Raw genomic sequence first — 22,805 nt, 5'->3', positions numbered from 1 at the left:
GCACACAGACACGCACATCAGGCAGATACTGGTGTCTCCTTTTCTGTCCTACTGTGTTAAGAGCACACGGACACGCACATCAGGCAGATGCTGGTGTCTCCTTTTCTGTCCTACTGTGTTAAGAGCACACAGACACGCATACCAGGCAGATGCTGGTGTCTCCTTTTCTGTCCTACTGTGTTAAGAGCACACAGACACGCACATCAGGCAGATACTGGTGTCTCCTTTTCTGTCCTACTGTGTTAAGAGCACACAGACACACACATCAGGCAGATGCTGGTGTCTCCTTTTCTGTCCTACTGTGTTAAGAGCACACGGACACACACATCAGGCAGATACTGGTGTCTTCTTTCCTGTTTCTGAGATGCCAGCAGTGTTAAGTGCTGTAAGTCTGTAGCATCACATTGAAGTTGTGAGATCCTGAACACTCAGCATTCCTAAGGAACTGCCATCCATTCTAAAAGATATAATGTGTGTTTGTGGTCATACTCGGGGTAGCCTATTAGGTCAGGTGGAGCTACTCATCCGAACTTAAGCATGGCATTAAGGACATGTGATCTGGAATCAACGAAAGGCAAGCTGCTGGACACTCCTGTGAAAGACTTTCTTACACACACACACACACACACACACACACGTCTCTTCCACAATACATCCAATTGCAGTTCCCCCTTTAGCACCTCAGAACTGCCAGGCTAGCACAGTGTTATCCCAGCAATTTGCAGAGATAAAAGACCATGAAGCCTACCTGAATGTTGTCCCAGGCTGGTGCCTCCACCTCTGTCATAGCCCAACCAAAGGTAAATGAATACATACCTTAAAACTGTAACCTTGATCCACTAAGAATCTCTGTCGCTTGGTAGAATAAGCCATTTCCTGTGTGTCCTGGGACACCAGGGAGTAGAAAAACGCATTGTACTCCTCTGCAACCATCCCTGTAGGAAAACAGGAGAAAAGACAAGAAAATCCACACTGGCCCAACTTACCAGGACCCCAGCGAGAAGCAAGATCTTCACCCAATGTGTAATCACCCTGACTGCATGGGGGTCACCAAATTTACTGTCCTATCTATGAGTCAAAAAAAGGGCTGAGGATCCTGCTGGGTAGTATGGGACTTGCCCTAGTACGCACCAAGAGGATCTGGGTTGATCCCCAGCATCACAAACATAAAAACAAACACACTTAAAAAGAAACAAAGAGGACACGCAAGATGGCGGAGTGGATACTGACATATGCTGCTAAGCCTGGTGACCTGAGTTTGATCCTGGGGACCTGTTAAAAGAGTGATCAAAGGCTGCAGTGATTAGTCTGCAGAGGGAAGCAGACACATAAACTCCTTTCAGGAATGAGGGTATAATGAGAGCCACAAAGCCATGACTGGGTCTGGAGGAGGAAGGAAGAGCATTCAGACAGAAAGGCTCCAATCTATGCTGACAGAAACATGAGACCTTAGAGGGAAGATGCAGCCTCCCTTAAAGCCTGGAAAAGTAGTTCTATGAAGAGTGGGAATCAGACAGCTGTCATGGAGAGGATTGGCAGTGTGAAGGCCAGGAGCCTTTTCAGAGTAGTGTTCATCTCCAGACTTGATTCTTCTTTAATGAGTGTATCTGCTTGTCAGTGTGAGTTTGTGCTGTGTGTACCTTCCGATCCAGTGCAGCTGAAGTTACTGGTAAAAACTGTCATTAAGGCTACCATGAAGAACATGGATCCCTGTGGCATGAGAAGGAATAAAGACCTCCCACCAAGGCCTCCCTAACTCTGTGGCAGAGCAAACTGCAACTGGACACAGCAGCAGCTTACTGCAGTGTTGTGAGCTATGCGCTGAGCGGCTGTGGTGGGCAGGCCCAGCTTGTGGCAGGCAGCAGAGGAAAGGCAGTTACCTTTCTTGGCTCTGAGTACCCGCCCCAGTCTCTGGGCTTCCTGCCGTCTGGAGCCACCGTGGGAAGAGATCTGAATAAGGACATTTGCTTCTGGAAGATCAAAGGATGTGTCACCAACCTATAGAAAAAAAGTAGCTATGAGTTTGGGAGTTTTTATTTAGAAACCAGGAAGAACAACAACAACAAATCAACTAATCCAGAATTTAAAATTTCAAATTTCTGTAGCTCTAGGATAGGATTAGGGCTTCAGGCATGTTCTCTCATGTGCTCTTGCTCTAAGCTACCGTCCCATCCGTGCTTTAGCTCTGGAGATCTTCTTCCCCTTAGCAAGGCCCTGCCACTGCAGGACACAGTGGACCTCAGAATGGCCTCTGCAGAACCCAGCCTCAACTTGTTTTCCTTTTTGTTACAGAAATAGATCTGAATAAAAACCCATCTTACTTGATGCCCACTGAGAAGTGCAGCAGCACAGGTGGGACGGTGCATGCAAAGCACGGCACTGCCACAAAGACCCTCCCTGAGGGCCAGCTCCTCCCTGAAAGCCAGTTCCTCCCTGAGGGCCAGCTCCTCCCCGAGGGCCAGCTCCTCCCTGAGAGCCAGCTCCTCAGCTTGCGTCTCAGCTACAGAGGTGCCCAGCACAAAGACATTTCTCTCCATGTCTACTTTCCCAGCCATAACTACCAGACATGGGGATACTCAGGGACACAAGTGAGAGCCTCACCCCAATACACCACCTGCTGGGACCCCACAGAGGGTGGGGTGCCTCACCCTCTCAGAGTTCCATCTCACTTCCACTTCCACTCGCAGATTGGCAATCCACCCACCCTACCCTCACTCCCACCCCATAGCTTGGCCTGCCTCTCAGGAGACCTGCTCTAACCCAAGACACACAGCTCCACCTGCCTCCTGGGACACCCAGGACAGCCAACACCAGAGACAATCAGATGGCAAAAGACAAATGCACGAACATAATCTACAGAGGACAATGCAACATGACACCTTCAGATCCCAGCTCTCGTACTACAGCAAGCCTTGGATATCCTAGGCTTGGATATCTACACCTGAAGAGCAAGATTGTGACCTTAAATCCCATCTCATGAAGATGATAGAGACCTTTAAAGCAGATGTAAATAATTCCCTTAAAGAAATACAGGAAAACACAACCAACAGATGAAGGAATCGAACAAACAGTGCAAGAACTAAAAATGGAAATAGAAACAATAAAGAAAACATAAATGGAGGCAAACCTGGAGATGAAAAACCTAGGAAAGAGATCAGGAGCTACAGACACAAGCATCACCAACAGAATACAAGAGATATGAGAGAATCTTAGATGCAGAAAATACCATAGAAGAAACTGATACATCAGTCAAGAGAATGCCAAGTGTAAAATGTTCTTAACCCAAAACATCCAGGAAATTCAGGACACAATGAAAAGGCCAAACCTAATAATAATAGGAATAGAAGAGGGTGAAGAGTCCTAGTTCAAAGGGGCAGAAAACATCTTCAACAAAACCTTAGAAGAAAACTTCCCTAACTTAAAGAAAGAGGTGGCCACAAATATACAAGCCTACAGAACACCAAATAGACTGAGCCAGAAAAGAAAATCCTCCTACCACATGATAATCGAAACACTAAATGCACAGAAGAAAGAAAGAATATTAAAAGCTGTAAGGGGGAAAGGCCAAGTAACATATAAAGGCAGACCTATCAGAATTACACTTGACTTCCCAACAGAGACTCTGAAAACCAGATAGATCCCAGACAAATGTCTTGCAGACCCTAAAAGACTACAAATGCCACCCCAGACTAATATACCCAGGAAAACTCTCAATCACCATAGATGGAAAAATCAGGATAGTCCGTGACAAAACCAAATTTACACAATGTCTACTAATCCATCCTTACAGAGGATACTAGAAGAAAAACCCCAACACAAGGAGGGTAACTATACACAATAAAACATAATTAATCATCTCACAACAAACCCAAAAGAAGAGAATCACACACACATTACCACCATCAACAGCAAAATAACAGGAATTAACAATCATTAGTCATTAATATCTCTCAACATCAATGAATTCAATACACCAATAAAAGGACAAAGGCTAACAAACTGGATACATAAACAGGATCCATCATTCTGCTGCATACAAGAAATACACTTCAGCAACAAAGACAGACACTACTTCAGAGTAAAGGGCTGGAAAAAGGTCTTCCAAACAAACGGTCCCAAGAAACAAGCTGGAGTAGCCATTCTAATATCCAATAAAATATACTTTCAACCAAAGATAATCAAAAGAGATGGGGAGGCTTCCTCATACTCATCAAAGGAAAAACCAATCAAGATGAAGTCTCAATTCTGAGCATCTATGCCTTAAATGCCAGGGTACCTACACTTGAAAAAGAGACTTTACTGGTGGCAGAGATGTCATGTTCAAGCTGGGCCTACCCACGGCCATTGTGGCACTGGCTGCCCACCATCAAGGGACATCAGGGCCTGGGACCAAAGCTTCCCAAATGCCCAGCATCTCCAGCTCCAAAAAGGAAGCCTCATCCAATATCTGCTTTTGCCAGAGCAAAAAACACACGTAGTGTCTTCTGTAAAGGAAATAAAATTTAAATCCCTATATTCCAGGGAATGGTGGCACAAACCTGAGAAGCAGAAAGCCCTTACAGTTAATCTGCTAAGCACAAGTACCCTAAGTTATCTCTCACATGACCCAGACCCACACAAGAAGGCCTTCAGCAGAATGAGCCACCACCCCCGAAGAAGAGCGAGGCACTGCTCCACCAGCATGCACCACATACCTTGGAGATGAAGATGGTGTTGATTTTAGGGTTGTGTTTGAAGTTCTGGAGAATCTGCATCCTTTCTCCCTGTGATGTGGGCCCATAGATATAAGGTCTAGAGAAGAGCAGGGAGTTTTAGAAACGACAAAGAATCACACATGCGCAATTAGAAACTGCTTTTGCTACAAAGCACTGACTTCTCACCTGGGCCTCAAGGTCACTAACGCACGGTGCAAGCTTGGCATCTTTGCCTAAGTTTGTGTCTGTGTCCTTTCCTTGAGGATAGACTCCTGCTTGACTCTGGTTTGAACGAAAATGGCCCCACAGGTACATATGTTTGAATCCTTGGTCCCCAGTTGGTGAAATTGTTTGAGAAGAATTGGGAAATGTGTCCTTGTCAGAGGAGATGTGTCACTAGGCAAGCTCTGAGGAAATGTGTCCTTGTCAGAGGAGATGTGTCACTAGGCAAGCTCTGAGGAAATGTGTCCTTGTCAGAGGTGTGTCACTAAGGCAGGCTCTGAGGCTTCAGAAGACTCCTCCTGTTCCAGAGCTTGCTTTTACTCACTCGTTCATTCGTTCTTTCTCCCTCCCTCCCTCCCTATCCATGCCTCCTACTTGAGGACCAAGATGTGAGCTCTCAGCTGTTCCAGCTGCCATGCCTTTGGCTCCACCATCATGAATGCTACCTCTCTGAAACCATTAGCCCAAATTAAACACTCCTTTTTATAAGTCACAGTATCTTATCACAGCAAAAGAAAAGTAACTAAGACAACATGACAGTAACTCAGGATATCTGCACACCTGACCTGTCTCATCCCTAGCTAAGGATGAACTTGTCCAGCCTTGATCTGATTGTTTTTGTTTTATCTTATTATATTTTATTGTCATGTTTGATTATTATTGCTCAGAAGCCTGTTCTTTTCTAATGACAGACAGAAAGGGAGTGATCTGGAGGGGAAGGGAGATAGGGTGAGACTGGGAACGGCAAAGGGAGGTGAAACTGCAGTCAAGATATACTGTATGAGAGAAGAATCTATTCTCTATAAATACAAAAGAAATCTCAAAAACGAAAACCAAATGACTACCACCAAAAGGAGGAAAGCACCAAGTGCTTCTGTCCTGTCCCTGTCCCCTTGTGTGCTTCTGTCCTGTCCCTGTCCCCCTGTGTGCCTCTGTCCTGTCCCTGTCCCCTTGTGTGCTTCTGTCCTGTCCCTGTCCCCTTGTGTGCTTCTGTCCTGTACCTGTCACCTTGTGTTCAAGGAGAGCAAAGCCTTGAGCAGAACAAACAACCCACACACCATATGAGGACACAATATGAAGTCTGCCATAGAAGACTACATACATCCTAGAGCTGGTCAGCTTGTAGGAGCCAGACATGCCAGCTACAACAACTCATCAGATCACCTTGTAGAATACACCCAAACTATTATAAGAATGATGGAGCAGACCTTGGCCAGAACAACTTAATTACGCATACCTCCTGGCCCTAGTGCACCCTGTTTCTCTTATCAAAGCATACTGATTAAATAAGTTCGTCTCTCCACCACATTCCTCACCTGTCAGGGCTACTGAAGTCTGGCCTTCTGCCCTAAATGCCCAGTTGCTGAAGTACCCAAGGAAGCCCTGCCATGTCAGGAATATCAGAAGAGCCATAACACTGAATGCTACAGACCTCTTCCTCTCACCAGCCCCAAGCCTTCTGATTCTTCCCTCCTCTGAGTCTGGGCCCAGGCACACCTCTCTTCAAAATTCCTTCTTTTGTTTCTTTTCTTCTGGGATTTTTGGGTTGGTTTGGTTGTGTTTTGCTTTGTTTTAAGGTAGTTCTTCATAGGCACCACAGGCTGGCCTGGAAATTACAATGTAGCCAGGCTAGCCTCCCACTCAGATTCTCTCTCCTGACTTCTTGGTACCAAAATTACCGGAGAGGAGAGCATCTTGAGTCTTGGCACTTACTGTTTCTCAGCCTTGCTTTTCCTGCTTCAATGCCTGTAGCTCTAGGCAGAATCCTTGATTTCACAAAGACAGCATCCAAGACACACTGCTGCAACCCATCTACAGGCTGACTGCCACTGGAATGACACTTGAAGGCACCCCTTCACCAGCCTTGCTGCTTCCCAGCCTTAACACTCAGTTCAACATCCTCTCTTTTGTTTTCAGCTTTCCACCGGAGGGCAAAGGCTATCTGATAACCTTGCTGCCCACTTTCCCATACAGCTGGGAGCCATTCCTTTGCTTTCTGTCTGAGAACACTAGTGGCCTGTTTCTGTGGCTCCTTAGTGACAATAATGATAACTAGGAAAAGTACTGGGTACTCTGGATCACCACTAAGCTGGATACTTCATAAAAAAATGTAAAAGGCAGACTGCAGTTTACATCCCTCAACTGAAGACCAGGAGCCCAGAGTAGCATCCAAAGCCCAGGCCACAGCCCACTGCTGCTTCTGTTCTGTGCAGCATTACCACTGCAGTGTACCCCTCAGCATGCCTGCAATCAAGTTTCTTATACGTGGGGAGGCTGCGGCAGCTGTGCACTCAGACAGGTGGTCTTTGGTCAGCCCAGATATCAGCAGCCTGTCTCTGGCACCATGAGAAGCCAGGACCCTGTAGACCGCTATCATTTTCAATACAACATGCTGGGAAAATGTCTGGGAAGCCACACGTATCGGAATAGGCTTTAGGAGTTGCTTTGGCAATTGCTCTATGATCTGGAAAGCTGCCCATACAGTTACAGGCCCTTGGATTCTGAGGCTTCTCCTATATAAGAAATGGAACAGAAGGGTGCCAACTCTCCATGACGAGAACCTGTCATTTGGAGAACACATAAGGCACCAGGCCCAAGCACTCTCTGTGATAAGTGCTGTGGGTTACTGTGACTAGGAGGCAGAGGAGGTTGAGCGTAGCAAACCCCTTCTTCCTGAGGTCACACAGCTGGGAATGTGACCTGTCAGACTCCCTTGTTCTCTCTGCTACACAGCTCATCCCCTTCCCGCACTGCACTACAGTAAAGCACAGTCCTTACTATGACGATGGGAAGAACAAGACACCCGGAGGGAGATTCTCTGCCATCTACCAGGGCTTCTACCTCAGTTAGAATGAAGCCAGGCCCAGAGTCCACAGGATTCCTTCAAATGTAAGAAAATAAAGCATGCTGGGAAGAAGGGGGATGGGGCGATACGAGAGGGGAACTGTAGAGGGAAGGCAGGTTCAGGAGGAAATAGGTAACAGGGGACACAGAGAATTCAAAGATGGCAAACTTTCCCTTCTTCAAACCTGCCAGATCACGTGTCCCAACAAAATACAATTTGAGACCAGGGAACGGAGGCTCCAATGCAAGAAAGTGGCTGGGGAGATTTACCATAAGAGGGTGTCCCAGAGAGCTCCCTGATGGCAGGAGGACATCTCTAATCCTAGTTAGGCAGAGGAGAACCAGAAAATGATGTGCACAAATCCAACAGGGAAAGAACGGAACTGGGGTTCCCCTGACACCACTGAGAGAATCGATGCTTACAAGACTGAGACTGGAGAGTTAATATACAGGAAACCAAAGCAAGGGAAAGTTCCAGGAGAACCGAAATATATTCATAAAGGAAAATGTAATCACAGTATACTATAAAACTGTCTGGACAACAAGAGCACCATCAGAACCATGTAACATTATTAGCTAACCCGCAGAGCAGAATGCTATCTCATGAGGAGGGAGGAGTGGTGAGTGCTAAGTGAGAAAGCAAGGCCTCAGCTCCCACAGTAGGGAGCTAACAGGCTTTCTACAGTGACCATCCAAAAACTTCCACAAAGCTACCACTTAGAAAGTAAAAAGTAAACAGAAACAAGTTCAAAGTGGCTCATTCCAGAACCAGGTAGGCAAAAAACCAGGAAGCTGCTCACCGTCACAACAGACTATGTTCCTGAAACATGAGCCCAACCTTCCCTTATGCTCCTTCTGCCATTCAACCTTCCCTTATGCTCCTTCTGCCACTCAACCTTCCCTTATGCTCCTTCTGCCACTCAACCTTCCCTTATGCTCCTTCTGCCAGGCATTTGGTCAGTGATGAGAAAAGCAAGCACACCTGACACTAGCCTCTCCACCTCCACCCACTTCCCCTGGACCACCCACCGGCCTGGCCTCAACTCCATCCCTGTTCTCACTTAACCTGAGACATTGACTGAGTGGCTTTTGAGTCCAGTTCAGGGTGGGCAGGCTCCTCTCTTCTACATCTTCTAGCATCTGACCCTGACTCTATGCTTCTCTGCCTTGAAAGTTACTGGGATGAGGAACAGAGACCGTTATAGTCCAGGGAGTTTTTGAGAGTGCACAGAGATAGGCACTTGGCATACTTGATGGAAAGGGATCAGGAGGCACCACTTACTTGTTCAGTCGAATGGCATATTCCTTCAAAGCGAATACATTGTCAGCAAAGACAATAATCTTGTCATTCCTCCTTTCATGAAACTTGATTAGAAACTGGCAGGCTCTGAATTTGTTGGGATTCATGGTGTACAACAAGATCCGTTTCTTTGTTTTGATTGCCACATACTCTCGGTAGAACTCAGGAGACATCGGGCACCAAACCTGAGATGCAGTAAGAATAAAGAATAGGGATCACTTTACAAAACAAAACATCACACCATTAAGGACTTTTGATGCTCTTTCATTTAGCAGAATTATCAGCTTAGGAAAAAAAAAAAAAATTCAGGTGCCAGTGGAATGGCTCAACAAGCAGAGGTGCTTATGTCTGCAAAAGGCCTATTGATCCAAGTCTGATCCTTGGACTCCACAAATTAGTAAAAGAATTCCAGGGACTTTCCTCTCCCTTCACAGGCACACACAGGAATAAGGCAAGAGAAGGAAATAAAAGAAACACAATGTCCTACTAAGAAAAGAAGACAAACTATCCTTATTACATATAAGGGATCCCAAAATTCTACCAGAAAACTTCTTCAGCAAAGAGACAGGATACAGAATCAGCTTGCAAAAATCAACAGCTGTTCTGCACACCACAAACATACAGAGAAAGAGACCATGGACAGACACACTTCCATTCAGCACAGCTTCAAAGAAAACAAAGTACCTAGGAATAAACCTCACAGGGAGGTGACAGAGCTGCACAATGAGGGCTCTAAGTCCCAAAGGGTGAAGTTGAGGAGGACAGTGGAAACAGAAAGACCATCCTGTGCTCATGAGCTGTGACATTGTAAAAACGGCCATTTCTACCAAAAGCAATGAACAGTCAATGTAATCCCAATTAAATTCCCCACATTTCTTTAGAAAAGGATATCCTATAGAAAAGGATATTCATATAGAACCAGAAAAGACCCCAGATAGTCCAAGGAATCCTGAGCAAAAAGAGCAGTGCTGAAGAACCCACCATCCCAGACTTGAAGACATATCACAGCCGTAGTAATAAAGACAATAAGGTACTGGCACTGAAACAGACATGCAGACCAATGTAACAACACCAAAGGTGAGCAGGCACAGCTACAGCCATCTCACATTGGATGAAGATACCAAAAACATGCCAGAGGAAAAATAACAGCTTCAACAAACAGTGCTAGGGAAACAGATGTCCACATGCAGCCGAATGAAATTAGACCTGTATCTACCACCTAGCATGGAACTTAACCCCAAATGGACCAAAGGCCTAAGCATGAAACCTGAAACACAGGCAGCGCAGCACAGGACAGTGGGTAGGAAAGGACTTTCTGAATAGGATTCCATTTGCCTAAACCTTAGGTCCAACAACTGACAAGTGGGTCTTCATAAACTGAAGAGATGTAACCAGCTAAGAACTAGCAGCTACGTGAGGAGAGAGCCTGCAGCGTGGGAGAGGATCTTTGAAAGCTACATGTGACAGAGTTACTATCCAGAATTGTATAAAAACCTCAAAAAGAGGCCATAAAGTTTAGAGGGAGAAGCATGGAGTAGAGGGATTAGAAGGCTTCGGGGGAGAAGAGGGAAGAAAAGAATGATATAATTATATTTTAATTAAAAATAAAATAGTGGCTGGAGAGATGGCTCAGCAGTTAAGACCACTTACTGCTTTTTCAGAGCATCCACATGGCACTTCACAACTGTCTACCTTCAGTCCCAGGGAATCCAATGTTCTCTTTTGGCCTCCAAGGGTACTGCATGCATGTGATATACAGACACACATACAGACAACTACTCATACAAACAGAATAGTTTAAAAATGAAAAATTAATATTCCATACTGAACTGGAACTAACTTAACAATGATTTTTTTTTAAATGCAGTCCTATCCAGGTAATTCTTTTCATCTAGCTGCTAGTGTGAGAAACCAGCAACCCCTTCACTTAGACCACACCACCACACACAAACCAGTACTGCTCCAGTACTCCTTTTCTTGGAGGGCTAGCAGCACATCAGACTCTCTGGGATGTGCAAAGTCCTCTCCTACTATGTTCCCATGCATGCAGCATCTATGTTCCCATGTACGCAGCGACTATGTTCCCATGCATGCAGCGACTATATTCCCATTCATGCAGCGTCTATGTTCCCAAGTATGCAGTGTCTATGTTCCCATGCATGCAGCGTCTATGTTCCCAAGCATGCAGCGTCTATGTTCCCAAGCATGCAGCGTCTATGTTCCCATGCATGCAGCGTCTATGTTCCCATGCATGCAGCGTCTATGTTCCCATGCATGCAGCGTCTATGTTCTCATGCATGCAGCATCTATGTTCCCATGCATGCAGCATCTATGTTCCCATGCATGCAGCATCTATGTTCCCAGGGAGCATCCTGGTGCTAGGGGCTCTCATTCCTCCCTGTTTCCTGGGAATCCTCACCCACAAATTCTACTCTAATAAATGTGTCTGTTAATTGGTTTGTGTGTGTGCAGGAGATGAACCCAGAGTCTCTCTTGCACATGGTAGGCAAGAGTTTTGTCACTAAACAAGTAACAAAATACTTAAAAAAACACTTTAAATATAAGATTAAATATTATAATTATAATATAAATAAAATATCTATCAATATTAAAAAGAATTTTCTATTGCTATGTATCAAACTGGAAAACATCGTATGAAAGATTCAAAGGAATCTTTGAATAATTGAAAGGAATGAACTACAGCTACATGCATGATCAAGAATTTCTGCAGGGCTGGCAGGCTGGCTTAGTGGATGGGGTGACTGACAAGTATAACACAGGTTCCATGCCAGTGACTTCGGAAAGAAGGGAAGTGCTGTCACGTAGTGAGCAGCAATGCCACGCTGCTAACAGACACACTCGTCTCAACCACATGTCCATTTCCCAGAGGCCACGCTACTCTAGCTATTGAGTGGCAGTCATTTTAAAGTGCTAAGATGAATAGTTTTAGTCATTCCTTCAAAGACTTATTTTTGACTATGGATTTTAACACATACCTGTACAGGTATTCACTAAAAGAACAGTATTAAAAAAATGTGTTCTAAGAAATAACACCATAAGAACCAATTTCTTCTGGGACTTTGGCCCTGGAATTAGCCTAAGTAGTTGCTGTTAGAGGCTACAGTAGCAATCAATCAGCGTGGGCAGCAGGGAGTGAAGTGTGCAGAGGCATGGTCGTACCAGCTTGCTGACTTAACCATCTGGCAGAGACAGGATCCCAGTGCACCCTGCTGTGAAGCGTGGCTCACCTACCATGGTGACTACAGTACATAGAGGATTCCAGTGCACCCTGCTGTGAAGCGTGGCTCACCTACCAGGGTGACTACAAATACTCATTTACACTGGGTCCCGATCTGCTTGCCTGCCCAGGAGGAGTTTATCAGAAGTTTATCAGAATCCCTTCCGTTCCCATGGGAGGAGCCCTACTTCACATACTCCTCAGGGAGCAAATACCTCAGCACACTGGACTTTGGCGATGTACCCATTGTTCTGCAGCTCCATCCAGTTGGCTTCATAAAGCTTGGGCCCAATGAGGAAATTTAAGTCAACAATTTTGTCATCTTCCCGGACAAGGGTTGCAGTCAAACCAAGCTTACAGTGAGCCTGCACAATGGTCAGCACCCGCCGGAACATCTTGGCTGCAAGAACAAAAGAAAGGTTCACATTTCTATACTGAGAAGGTACCATGCAGCTTGCAACTTGGCACTGGCCTGTGGTACCATATGGACAGCCTTGCTACTAGAGAGCTGAAGTATATCTGGTTCCAGAGAAAATGACAAGGCAAGAATATGACCTCAGGAAGTTCCAAATACCAGCATTTGTCAACACTGTCAAGAGTCCAGACACTAGAAGCAAATATGACTTGATTCCAAGCCACACAAATCACTCAGGCTGAAGCCTATCCCCAGGTTACAGCTAGGGAAGTTGGGATGAGGGGACAGAGAGAAAGGCAGCTCCGTTCTGCTTCCTGCCATCTCCACTCAACGAGGAGAGCATACAGAGCCCATGGGAATGACGAGGCTCAGCCTCCAGTCCACCTAAGCATCCTGCCTACCTGCTCCCCTCCTAAAGACACCAGTTAAATAGGCATGGTGGTACAGGCCTTTAAGGCACTACAGAAGCAGAAGCAGGGAAGAAAGTTCAAGGCCAGCCTGCTCTATACAGTTAGTTCCAGGACAGCCAGGACTACAGAATGAGACCCTGTCATTACTTTCTTTCATCAAGAGCCACGTTTCATTTTCTTCCTTTGCTTTGATTGTTATAATTCCTGATTATCAAATAAGCACATAAATGGGATACAACCTTTTACAACTCTTATGTGGGCATGTAATGTGTTTGTGCTTGTGTGTGTGAATGTAGGCCCACATGCAGCGTGCAGTCTCAGGCATCGGCTCTCACCTGGTTTGGGGCAGGGTCCTTGGGTGGTGCACGGCTGCACATGCCAGGATTGTGCTGTCACCCCCACCCCCCACAGGAGTGCTAAGGTTATAGATGGCACCCTAGCAAGCCAGCTTATGTGGGGCCTTGGGACTTGAACTCTGGTCCTCCAATTTGTAGGTTTCCATGGCCACAGCTTTAAAAATCTACAACACAGCTGGGCAGTGGTGGCACACGCCTTTAATCCCAGCACTTGGGAGGCAGAGGCAGGCGGATTTCTGAGTTCAAGGCCAGCCTGGTCTACAGAGTGAGTTCCAGGACTGCCAGGGCTACACAGACAAACCCTGTCTCAGAAAAAAAACAAAACAAAACAAAATGTACAACACTTTGGAAGGTTAATATGCTTTGCGTTGGGGGACTACTGTGATGGCTCAGCAGGCAAACATACTTGCTGCCAAGCCTGATGACCTGAATTCAAAGCCTGGGATCCATGTGGTCAAAGAGAACCAATTCCTGCTGACCTCCACACACTTGACATGCATGCACATGCCCTCCTTGAAAATAAATAAATATAAAAGTGTTCTGGAGACAGTCCCAGCCCCACCCATGACAGGGAACTATTACTTCTCAATAAAACCTGGCTTGCCAGCCTTTCCAAATATGGGGAAGATGTCTGAGTTATGAAGCTGTAGGTGCAGCTCAGAGGAGCATACACTTCATACGCAGGAAGTCCTGCCTTCAATCTTCAATCCCCTCTCACACACAGGAGTCACCTTATCTTAGAATTCAAGGTGAGGACAGTGATACTTCAAAAAGAAACCCAATCAGAACATGAAAAGTCCAGAATATTCCAAAAGACAAATCAAACACAAGTATAACAGGGTGGTCATATTCAGAGTAAATGGCTAATTTTAAATCACTAATGCTTAACAACTTTGAAAACTTGTATCTGCAAATACAACAAAAACTACACAAACATAAAACAAGGTACACACAAATGAAAAATTAACGTCAAGTTTATCTCTGAGCAAAGATTGCTGGCCCAGAAGGGCAACACCAAAGGATCCCAGTCCTGGAACTTCTGATCCTCCCACTTCATTCCAGGCTTATAGATGTGTGTCACCATGCCTTGTTTATGTGGCACTGAGGATCAAACCCAGAGGTCCATGTGTGTTAGGCAAGCACTGCCCTAACTATCTCTCCAGTTCATTACAACTGAAATGTATTAATAGAATGCCCCAACAGGGTTGGTTCCTTTTGAAAAGACCTGTAAAAGGAAACAGCAATCTCTACTTTTTGAGATCTCAAAAATGTAGTGCACTCCTGGATCCAATGTAGTAAGCATAAGATGTCAGGCAACTGATTACTTTGCTGTCATCTTTATTTAAGAGCAGTTCCTGGGACTGGATTGTCAGTCAATAGGGCTTACAGTGTTATTAGTTCATCCTCTGTTGTCATAACAAAATGCACATTAAAGTCCAAGATCAGGAGTCCCACCTGTGTGGGCTTTTGTAAGCCTCACGACAGACGGCAGCACACATGCAGAAAAGTCCCATGGGCTCTGGAAGCCAGGCTTGCTCTCTATAGCTACTGGCTCTTGAGGGAGCTACCGGGCATCCCAGAGCAGGAGTAATCCCTTCTGTGGTGATACACATGACCAAAACTTTTGTCTTAAAACACTCCACCATTTCTCAGAAATGCTTTACCCAACAGATTCTGCCAGGGCAGAGGTTTGAACTCAGATCTCAGTTTCAGGTTTAGAACCAGACCAGAGAGCAGAGACCACACTATAAGCCTTATCTGTCCTTATCACCTGGACATCAGCATGTATTAAGTGCACTCTCAGGAAGAGTGCCTCAGCCTTCCCAGGCTTCGCCGCCACAGAACAATCTGAAAATCGTTTACAAGATGTGACTTTCTACACCATCAGCTTTAACCCTGGCAGACCTGATACCTATATTCTTTAAAGCTGAGTTTCTAAATTATCACAAAGTAAAAGTAACTCTCCAGGGAGAGGGATCAGTTCTATAAATTTTAATACACGTACAATTTTGTATGTCTACATCAAAATCAGGACATAGATCAATCCACCACTCCCTTAAAACTGCCTAAAGCTGTCCTTTAGAGTGTCCTTGAGTGCTGGCCAGCTCACCAGCATGCTGTCTTTTGAGAATGTCAAGTAAGTCTGACCATGCTTCTTTCAGCACCATGCCTCTGAAACTCAAGCTATGGTGCACTCACTTCTCTTTATTGCCAACCTGTGTTCCAGTGTATAGATGTGACACTGTCTCCCTAGCTTAACATCCCCAGGTGATCTCTGAATTCTGAAAAGTATGACTAGAGTAGCTATGGAAATAGTTGTGTACGGATATTTTTAAATAAATCTGTTTTCATCTCCTAAGACGGCCAAGAATGGGACAGACGAGTCATGCTGGGATTTTATAGTGAATGTCAATATGTCCTACAGAGCAACCATGCACTCGGCAAATCCCTCTGTTCCAGAACCTCCTCTGCACTAGTAATGCCAGTATTCCATTTTAGCCACTCTACATGGGGTAATGTGGCATCTTGTGTTTTAATAGCCATGTCTCTGGTGGCTAATGATGCTTAGCACTCTTCAAATGCTGCAGTAGCACGTGTCTATGTTTGCTAATGTCTGTTCTTTGCCCGTTTCCTAACATTCAGGACATTGCCTGAATTCATCTGACAATACTAATCAGTATGTCTGAAGTCTAACACACTCCATGCTGTTTCCAGAGCTTCCCCATTTCAAAGAAAAGCCTACTGCCCTTCCTTCACTCAAACCAGAGCCTTCGCCTCATCCTTGACCTCAGCTTTCCTTCTGAGGAAACCTGCTCATTGTTCTGCAGTCTGTCCAATCAGGTTGCCTTCATCTTACTGTGTCCTCCCTGGGTCAAGCCCCTTCTTGGGTCTCCTCCCACTGCTCCCAAAGTGCTCAGCAGCTAGACTGATCTCTACTGCAATTCAGCTCAGGTCACCGTCTGTTTCTGTCCTTCATGCAGACAGCTTCTCACTCATGAGGACTCCAGATGCTGAGACCTGCATCGGTGCCAGTCTTGACTGCTCTCTCAGAACTTCTCTGTGGACACTTGGCTGCCTTGAGTTGTCTGAGCATGCCAAGTTCTTTGCCACCACAGGGCCAGTACCATGTTGTTTTCCCTTCTCAAAGACATCCCATCTCTACCTGACACCCCCAGTAGCACTTCTAGTTATCCTCAGATATCTACAGACCCTGGAAGAGCTCTCAGACAGTAAGCCCATCCTCAGTGCTTGAAGGCTCTCTGTAAAAATCACCTCTCTAAAGTGGAAGAATCTCTGCCTTCGATCTTCCTTAGTCTCTCTTTTCACGGAAGAGCTGCCTAACTTGGCATGCTGACTCATACCTATTAGTCACAGTTACTCAGAACGCTGAGGTGGAGGGACCATGTCAGTTTAGGAGTCTGACACCAGCCCGGTGTCACATCCCTCAAAATCAAAAAAAAAAAAAAAAAAAAAAAAAAAAAAAAAGAAAACATACCACCAGCAGCAGAACCCAGAGAACCATTTGCTTAGAGCACTGTGCATCAGTAAAAGGAGCGTATCACTGATGAATGTTAGGACTCAGACAACTGCTATGCAAAGTGGAAGATGACAGACACAAGAAAATATTGTATTGCTTCTTTTACATGAAAACTCCCAGAAAGGGTACATCTAGAGAGTTGGAAAGCAGCCCAAGGTTAAATGCAGAGGGAGATAAGGGCTGAGTACAAATAGAAATGAAAGAGATATTCTAAAACTAGATCATGGTGAGGGTTGTACATCTCTAGGAATTTACTAAAGCCTGCTGGGCTATACTCTTCTAAGAGGTGACTTTTGTGGCAGATAAATTCTATCACTAAGGCTGTTTTTGTAAAAATAGATATGCCTGTAATTAGAGAAGTGGGACTTACATCCTGACAACTCACACTTCGCCTTTGTTTAAATAAAACACAACATATCATTCAGGGTTACACAGTGCTTGGCTCAGTTTCAGAGGACCATAAAAATGAGTTAAGAGTTAAGTTTCACAATTAGAAGATGTAGGAAGGCAGAAAATATCATTCTCTAGGCCAGTGACTGCAAGTATAGACCTACCTCACTGTTCCATCCCACCATGCTGGATGATTATTTCAAAGCCTTGCTAGCCAGTGGGAGGAATGTACAGAAGCCACCTGTAGAACTCAGCTTTAATCTTTATAGCAGTCAGCCTCTACCTCCTTACCTGGAATGGTGTGCACCTCGTCAAGGATCATGAGGCCCCACTCCTGGGTTTTGAGCCATTCCATGACTCTCTCAGCTTCCCAGGATCTTTTGGTGGTGTGGCCCAGCATAGAATACGTGCTAACGGCAATGGCGCAGCCAATGGGCTTGTCCTTGGCGTCTGAGGTGAAGCGGCAGATCTGGCTGTCGTCGATGGTTGACCACATCTTGAACTGGGCTTTCCACTGCTCCACAGACACAGCCGAGTTGCCCAGGACCAGGCAGCGCTTTCTGACTGTGCATGCGGCAGTTACACCGACCAGGGACTTCCCAGCACCTACAAGCAACTAGAGGTAATACTACCCAAAAGCAGGTTGAAACAAAGGCTAGGTATGTTCAGAGCGGCTCAACTGCACCAGAATGTGGGTCTTCACACGCAGCATGTGAAGCACTTCCTGCTTCAGGTTGTTCTCTTCATAACAAAATGACCTACCTGGCACATGCTCATGAGCAGACGCCTCTGCAGCTTCTTATAGGCATCTTACTTAAAATGGGGAAATGTAAGGCTGGAGAGCAAGGAGCATTTGCCCATGGTCATATGTGCCCAGCATACAATCTAGGCAAGTGGCAGTTTCTAACTAACAGAACAATCAAGGCTCACGTATGCACAAAGTCAGAGAAGATAACATTCCTGGAGTTTTTTATTTTAATATCACCTTCTTCTTGAAGATTAAGGTGAAAATAATCAGGCTGCTCAACAATGACTCTGCCTTTCCTCTGCCTTGAAGCTTTATGAAGAGAACTCAAGGCAGAGGCCACCTCTGCAAACTGTCTGGAGTGGCATTCCCAGATGAATCTGTTTTCATCTGTTTTCAGCTAGGCTTTGAACCTAGCTAGACCTGACACCATTTAGAACTGTGAAGTCTGACAGAAGGACGTGCACCAGTGTATGCATGTACGTGCGTGAGTGTGTATGTGCATATGTGTGTGTATGTATGTACACTGTACGCTGTCTTTCCTCAGTCTTGCCATCTAGAGACAAGCAACACTTCTGGGCTCAGCAGCCTCCAAACTCACACTTGTCATGGCTGATGTCACAGAGGAAGAATCTTGCTATATGCCCAGCAGCTCCCCAGCAGCACTGCTGCCGCCTCACACACTGTGCTCCAGTTCTTTGACACTTCCATTTTCAGGAAGAACCTTCACAGGTGTCTTAGCAGGGTAATTATAGTCATTCTCTCCCCAAGCTGAATGAGATCTGATACCTACAGGGTCTAGACCAGTGGATCTTAACCTGTGGGTCTCAACCCCTTTTGAGATTGAATGACCCTTTCACGGGGTCAAATAAAATCATTCTGAATATCATATTTATATTACAATTCATAACAATAGCATAACATAATATTAAAATTACAGTTATGAAACAGCAGCAAAAATAAGTTTATGGTTGGGAGACACCACAACATAAGGAACTGTATTAAGGTTACAGCATTAGGAAGGGTGAGGACCACTGGCCTAGACCAAGAGCTGCACAAAGCAAGCACTTCAATAAGCATCAGTCAAGTCCTGAATGAGGAAGTGACCTTGGCCACTTAAAGGCAATGTGCTACACAGGGCAGAAAGCAGCTAGCAGACAAAGACAGAGCCTTCTTCACTCAGGCCTCCCTTACCACATGGAAGAACAATGACTCCGGAGCGTGCTCGTCCATTCCCAAACATCTTCCGCAGGCTCTTCTCCTGATAGGGTCTGAGTACAGCTGTGGGCTTCAGGTCAATGTTGATATCAGGGTTGAGAGAGTCATTCCGGAAGTCATATTCTGCCAACAGAGGGTACTCTAAGCAGATGCAGCGCTTCTGGAGCTCCTCAATCATTTCCTAGGAACCAGCAGGAAGGATGTTTGATAATCTCAACTCCAAGTGTCCAAGACAACATTCAAAAAGGCCTCATGATCAAAACCTTGAGTTTTATCTGGATGTATACAATTTCAGATGTTGCTTGCTAACAACTAGGTTAACACAGGAAAGCAGCATAAACTAGTAACATGGTCAAAATGAATTTTTTGTTTAGTTGTTTTTTTCTTGTTTTGGTATTTGTGAGACAAGTCTCAGCTATTGCAGGCCAACCTTAAATTCTATATAGTGGAGGAGGACCCCGAGCTGCTGACCCCTCCTGCCCCCAGCTTCCCAGGCTGTGACACACACTACCACACCCAGGTTACGTGGTGCTAGGGATTGAACCCAGGGACTTACAGGTACTAGAAAAGTTATTCTACCAACAGATCCATATTCCTGGTCTCCTCAAAACGACCTTTAATCTGAACCAAAATGGATCCTACGGAGAGCAGCTTCCAAGGCCACGGAAGGACTCTCAGCCCATAATTTCCCAGGAGAATGTCATGGCTTACACTGCTAAGAACCAAACTAAAAACGTACAGGGATCCCTTTATCTCACAGTGGAGGGTGCTGACACACGTCGAGACTGGTTTCCAGGAAGTAGTCACTAACCTGCTTAACTTCAAAGGATACTGTCTGTGTCTCTTCCTCCTCCTCCTCATCCTTGTCCATTTGCTCATAAAAATCAAACAGGTCTTTGGGGATATCAGATTTGGCCTGCGCATCCACCCCCTGAGAAGTAGAAGGCCCGCCACTGCCTTCCGCCGTCTTAGAAATCTGTGAGAAAAAGGCAGGAGTCCAGACTGTACACAGCACTGTACCTTGTTACCAAGCATGAACAGAAGCTATAAGGGGACAAGAGCAGCAAGGGAGCTCCACTGTCAGTGCTGGGCTCCAGGAAAACTGAGGTCGTAAGTTCCCAGCCCCAGGAAACCCAGGAGCTCACGCACAGCAGATTTGCTTGTAAAAGTCTCTGTGATGAGTTCAGTAGCCTCCCCCTCAGCGTTCCTCAAGCGACATTCCCGGATCACTGGGTCTTGAAGAAGATGCTGGATGACATCAGGGTGGGAACTTTCAACGAAGTACCTACAAGCAGGAGAGGAAAGAAGTCCCTACTGGCCAGCACATCATTTCCAGAACATTCTGCAACTGTAACTCAATTAGATGATCTGAAAAGTATAGCCGCATACTGACTCTCCCCACATCTCTGTCAAATCCGAGATGGCAGCTATATACTTTGCGTGTATATATATACATGCACGCTGAGGGTTAGAGGAGGGCCTCGTGTTGAAGTTAAACCAGCGTGTCGACGGCAGGAGTGAAAATACCTTCCTTGTGACAGCTCCTAAAACTATGTTTGCAGCTGGGAAAGGAACACAGTTACACTCAAAGGTCAGAAATGCTTATAGCTTGAGTGTGAGTGCTGCCATTTTAACATTGTCCTTTAAAGCATCTATATATAAAAAGGAAAAAAAACCTACTGCCTGTATGCAGGCAGTCGTCACTGCTAATGTTAACTTCCAGAACTCGATTACCAGCTGGAGGGACTCCTTCTCCTTCCTGTGCCCCCTCCCTCTCCCTCTGCCCGCCCTCCTAGCTGGTATGCAGAGGGCAGTGCTCACCTGTTATGCTTCAGGACCAGCTTGACTTTTCCATAGCTAACAGTGCACAGCTGCAAGCAGAGGACACATCAAGAGGAGGCAAAATCAGTGCTCAAAACATGCTATTCCCACTGTGCCTCAGCACACCAGGCAAAGAGCCGAGTTTACTTTCAGAAAAAGTCATCCACAGCCAGGGATGCCTAAAGGAAGCTTTTGTCCATTGACCTATTTTTGGGATAAACCCACCCTTTTGCCTAGCTTTTTATTTACAAAACACTGTTTACAATCTCTGCTGGGTTTTCCATTTTACTTTCCCCTGCATGGCCACAGCCCCATGCTGACCTGGAAGCTTATTCTGCTTCACCACAGCTAACACAGTGCCCAGAAGTCATCAGGTACACAGTGAGTACGGCAGTACTGCTACATGGTAAGTTCAAATATCATACATGTTTAGGCCTTCACACCAATGTTCTCATTTCCACAACCAAAAAAATTCTCATCTTTTTTTCATTGTATTGGTAAATGAACTCAAGACCATGACGTCCCTAGCCACTAACACCTCTATTTTTAAATTTTGAGACAAGTTAGAAATTAGCCAGCCTTGCCTTGTACAATCCTACTCCCTAGACATCTGGAACTACGAGACATGTGCCACCGTGCCAGCACGGTGTAAGCCTCTTGGTGACAGGGAATATAGTGTAAATCCCCAATCTGCTAGAAGGGAGCAGGGAGTTTGTATGTTTGCCATAACTTGCTCCTGAGATTTTGAGCTGCCCCTCAGAGCACAACAGCACTGCCCCAAGGCTACTGCCATCCTTTAGATCACGTAGACCAAAGCCTAGGCCTAGCTCTGGTGCTTTCTCCTTCAGCATCCTTCTGCATCACAAGAACAAAGAACTCTGCAGAGCTCCAAGCGTCTCTTGGAGGAGATGCTCATGGTACACTCTTCTGCCTCCAGACATGAAATCTAATTTGGAGTCCTTTCAGATTAGTCAATAGTTAAAAAACTGCTCTCCTATCTTCTGTGAATAATACTCACCTATATTCAACTGCTGTTCCCTGTGGAACCCTCTTCATGTCAACATTTCAAGTTTTGACTTGCCCTAATACACTTAGTTTACCATGGATCTTAAGTAAGTATTTACCTTTTATGGAGCTCACTTCCTGTAACAGTCAACCACCAAAAAACTCCACAACAAAAACTTATGTTCTCAGAGTTTTCATGCTCAGAATCAATGGACCAGGACCAGCTTAATTCAGGCTGTGGTAAGGTCTCCTGGCTAGTAGAGAGTCACCTTCTCTCTACACAGTCCCATGAAGAAGGGACTTATGACAACTGTATAAGTCCTGATGATGACAAGTATCTTCTGAATTGGGAGATACTTATGGCCTCATTTAGGTACACTGGGGTTAGGATTCTGACATGTAAATGCAGTCTATGGCACTATCTATCCAGAGCTGGTTTCCGAGGTAACCCTGGCCATAGTGGACCTGAACTTCTACCCCATGGCTAGGGGCAACTCACAGAAAGCATGATCTCAGCCAGAATCATGGCTGGATCTAAAGCGGCAGCAGCTAGGCAAGAAGCGATGTTCCTATCAAAGGAAATACAAATCAGACATTTGCTTGCTTTTT

At 45.5% G+C, this 22,805-nt stretch overlaps 1 protein-coding gene across 1 annotated transcript in view; it reads right to left on the bottom strand.

Annotated features, from left to right (window-relative positions):
- The window catches only part of Ercc3 (ERCC excision repair 3, TFIIH core complex helicase subunit), a 30,387-nt gene that overhangs the window by 4,510 nt on the left and 3,072 nt on the right, over window positions 1–22,805 (bottom strand). Inside the window, exons 4-13 of the mRNA XM_031365232.1 lie at window positions 21,192–21,241; window positions 20,520–20,655; window positions 20,182–20,346; window positions 19,347–19,551; window positions 17,699–18,013; window positions 12,514–12,698; window positions 9,043–9,245; window positions 4,695–4,791; window positions 1,881–1,998; window positions 817–935 (exon numbers count right to left, since the gene is read on the bottom strand). Coding sequence (XP_031221092.1) covers window positions 817–935; window positions 1,881–1,998; window positions 4,695–4,791; window positions 9,043–9,245; window positions 12,514–12,698; window positions 17,699–18,013; window positions 19,347–19,551; window positions 20,182–20,346; window positions 20,520–20,655; window positions 21,192–21,241 — 1,593 coding nt within the window. The remainder of the gene's footprint in view (window positions 1–816; window positions 936–1,880; window positions 1,999–4,694; window positions 4,792–9,042; window positions 9,246–12,513; window positions 12,699–17,698; window positions 18,014–19,346; window positions 19,552–20,181; window positions 20,347–20,519; window positions 20,656–21,191; window positions 21,242–22,805) is intronic.

Source organism: Mastomys coucha, unplaced genomic scaffold, assembly GCF_008632895.1.
Source record: "Mastomys coucha isolate ucsf_1 unplaced genomic scaffold, UCSF_Mcou_1 pScaffold13, whole genome shotgun sequence".
Lineage (NCBI taxonomy): Eukaryota > Metazoa > Chordata > Mammalia > Rodentia > Muridae > Mastomys > Mastomys coucha.
The sequence above is the reverse complement of the archived record's forward strand: the minus strand, read 5'-3'. Positions and strand labels throughout refer to the sequence as shown.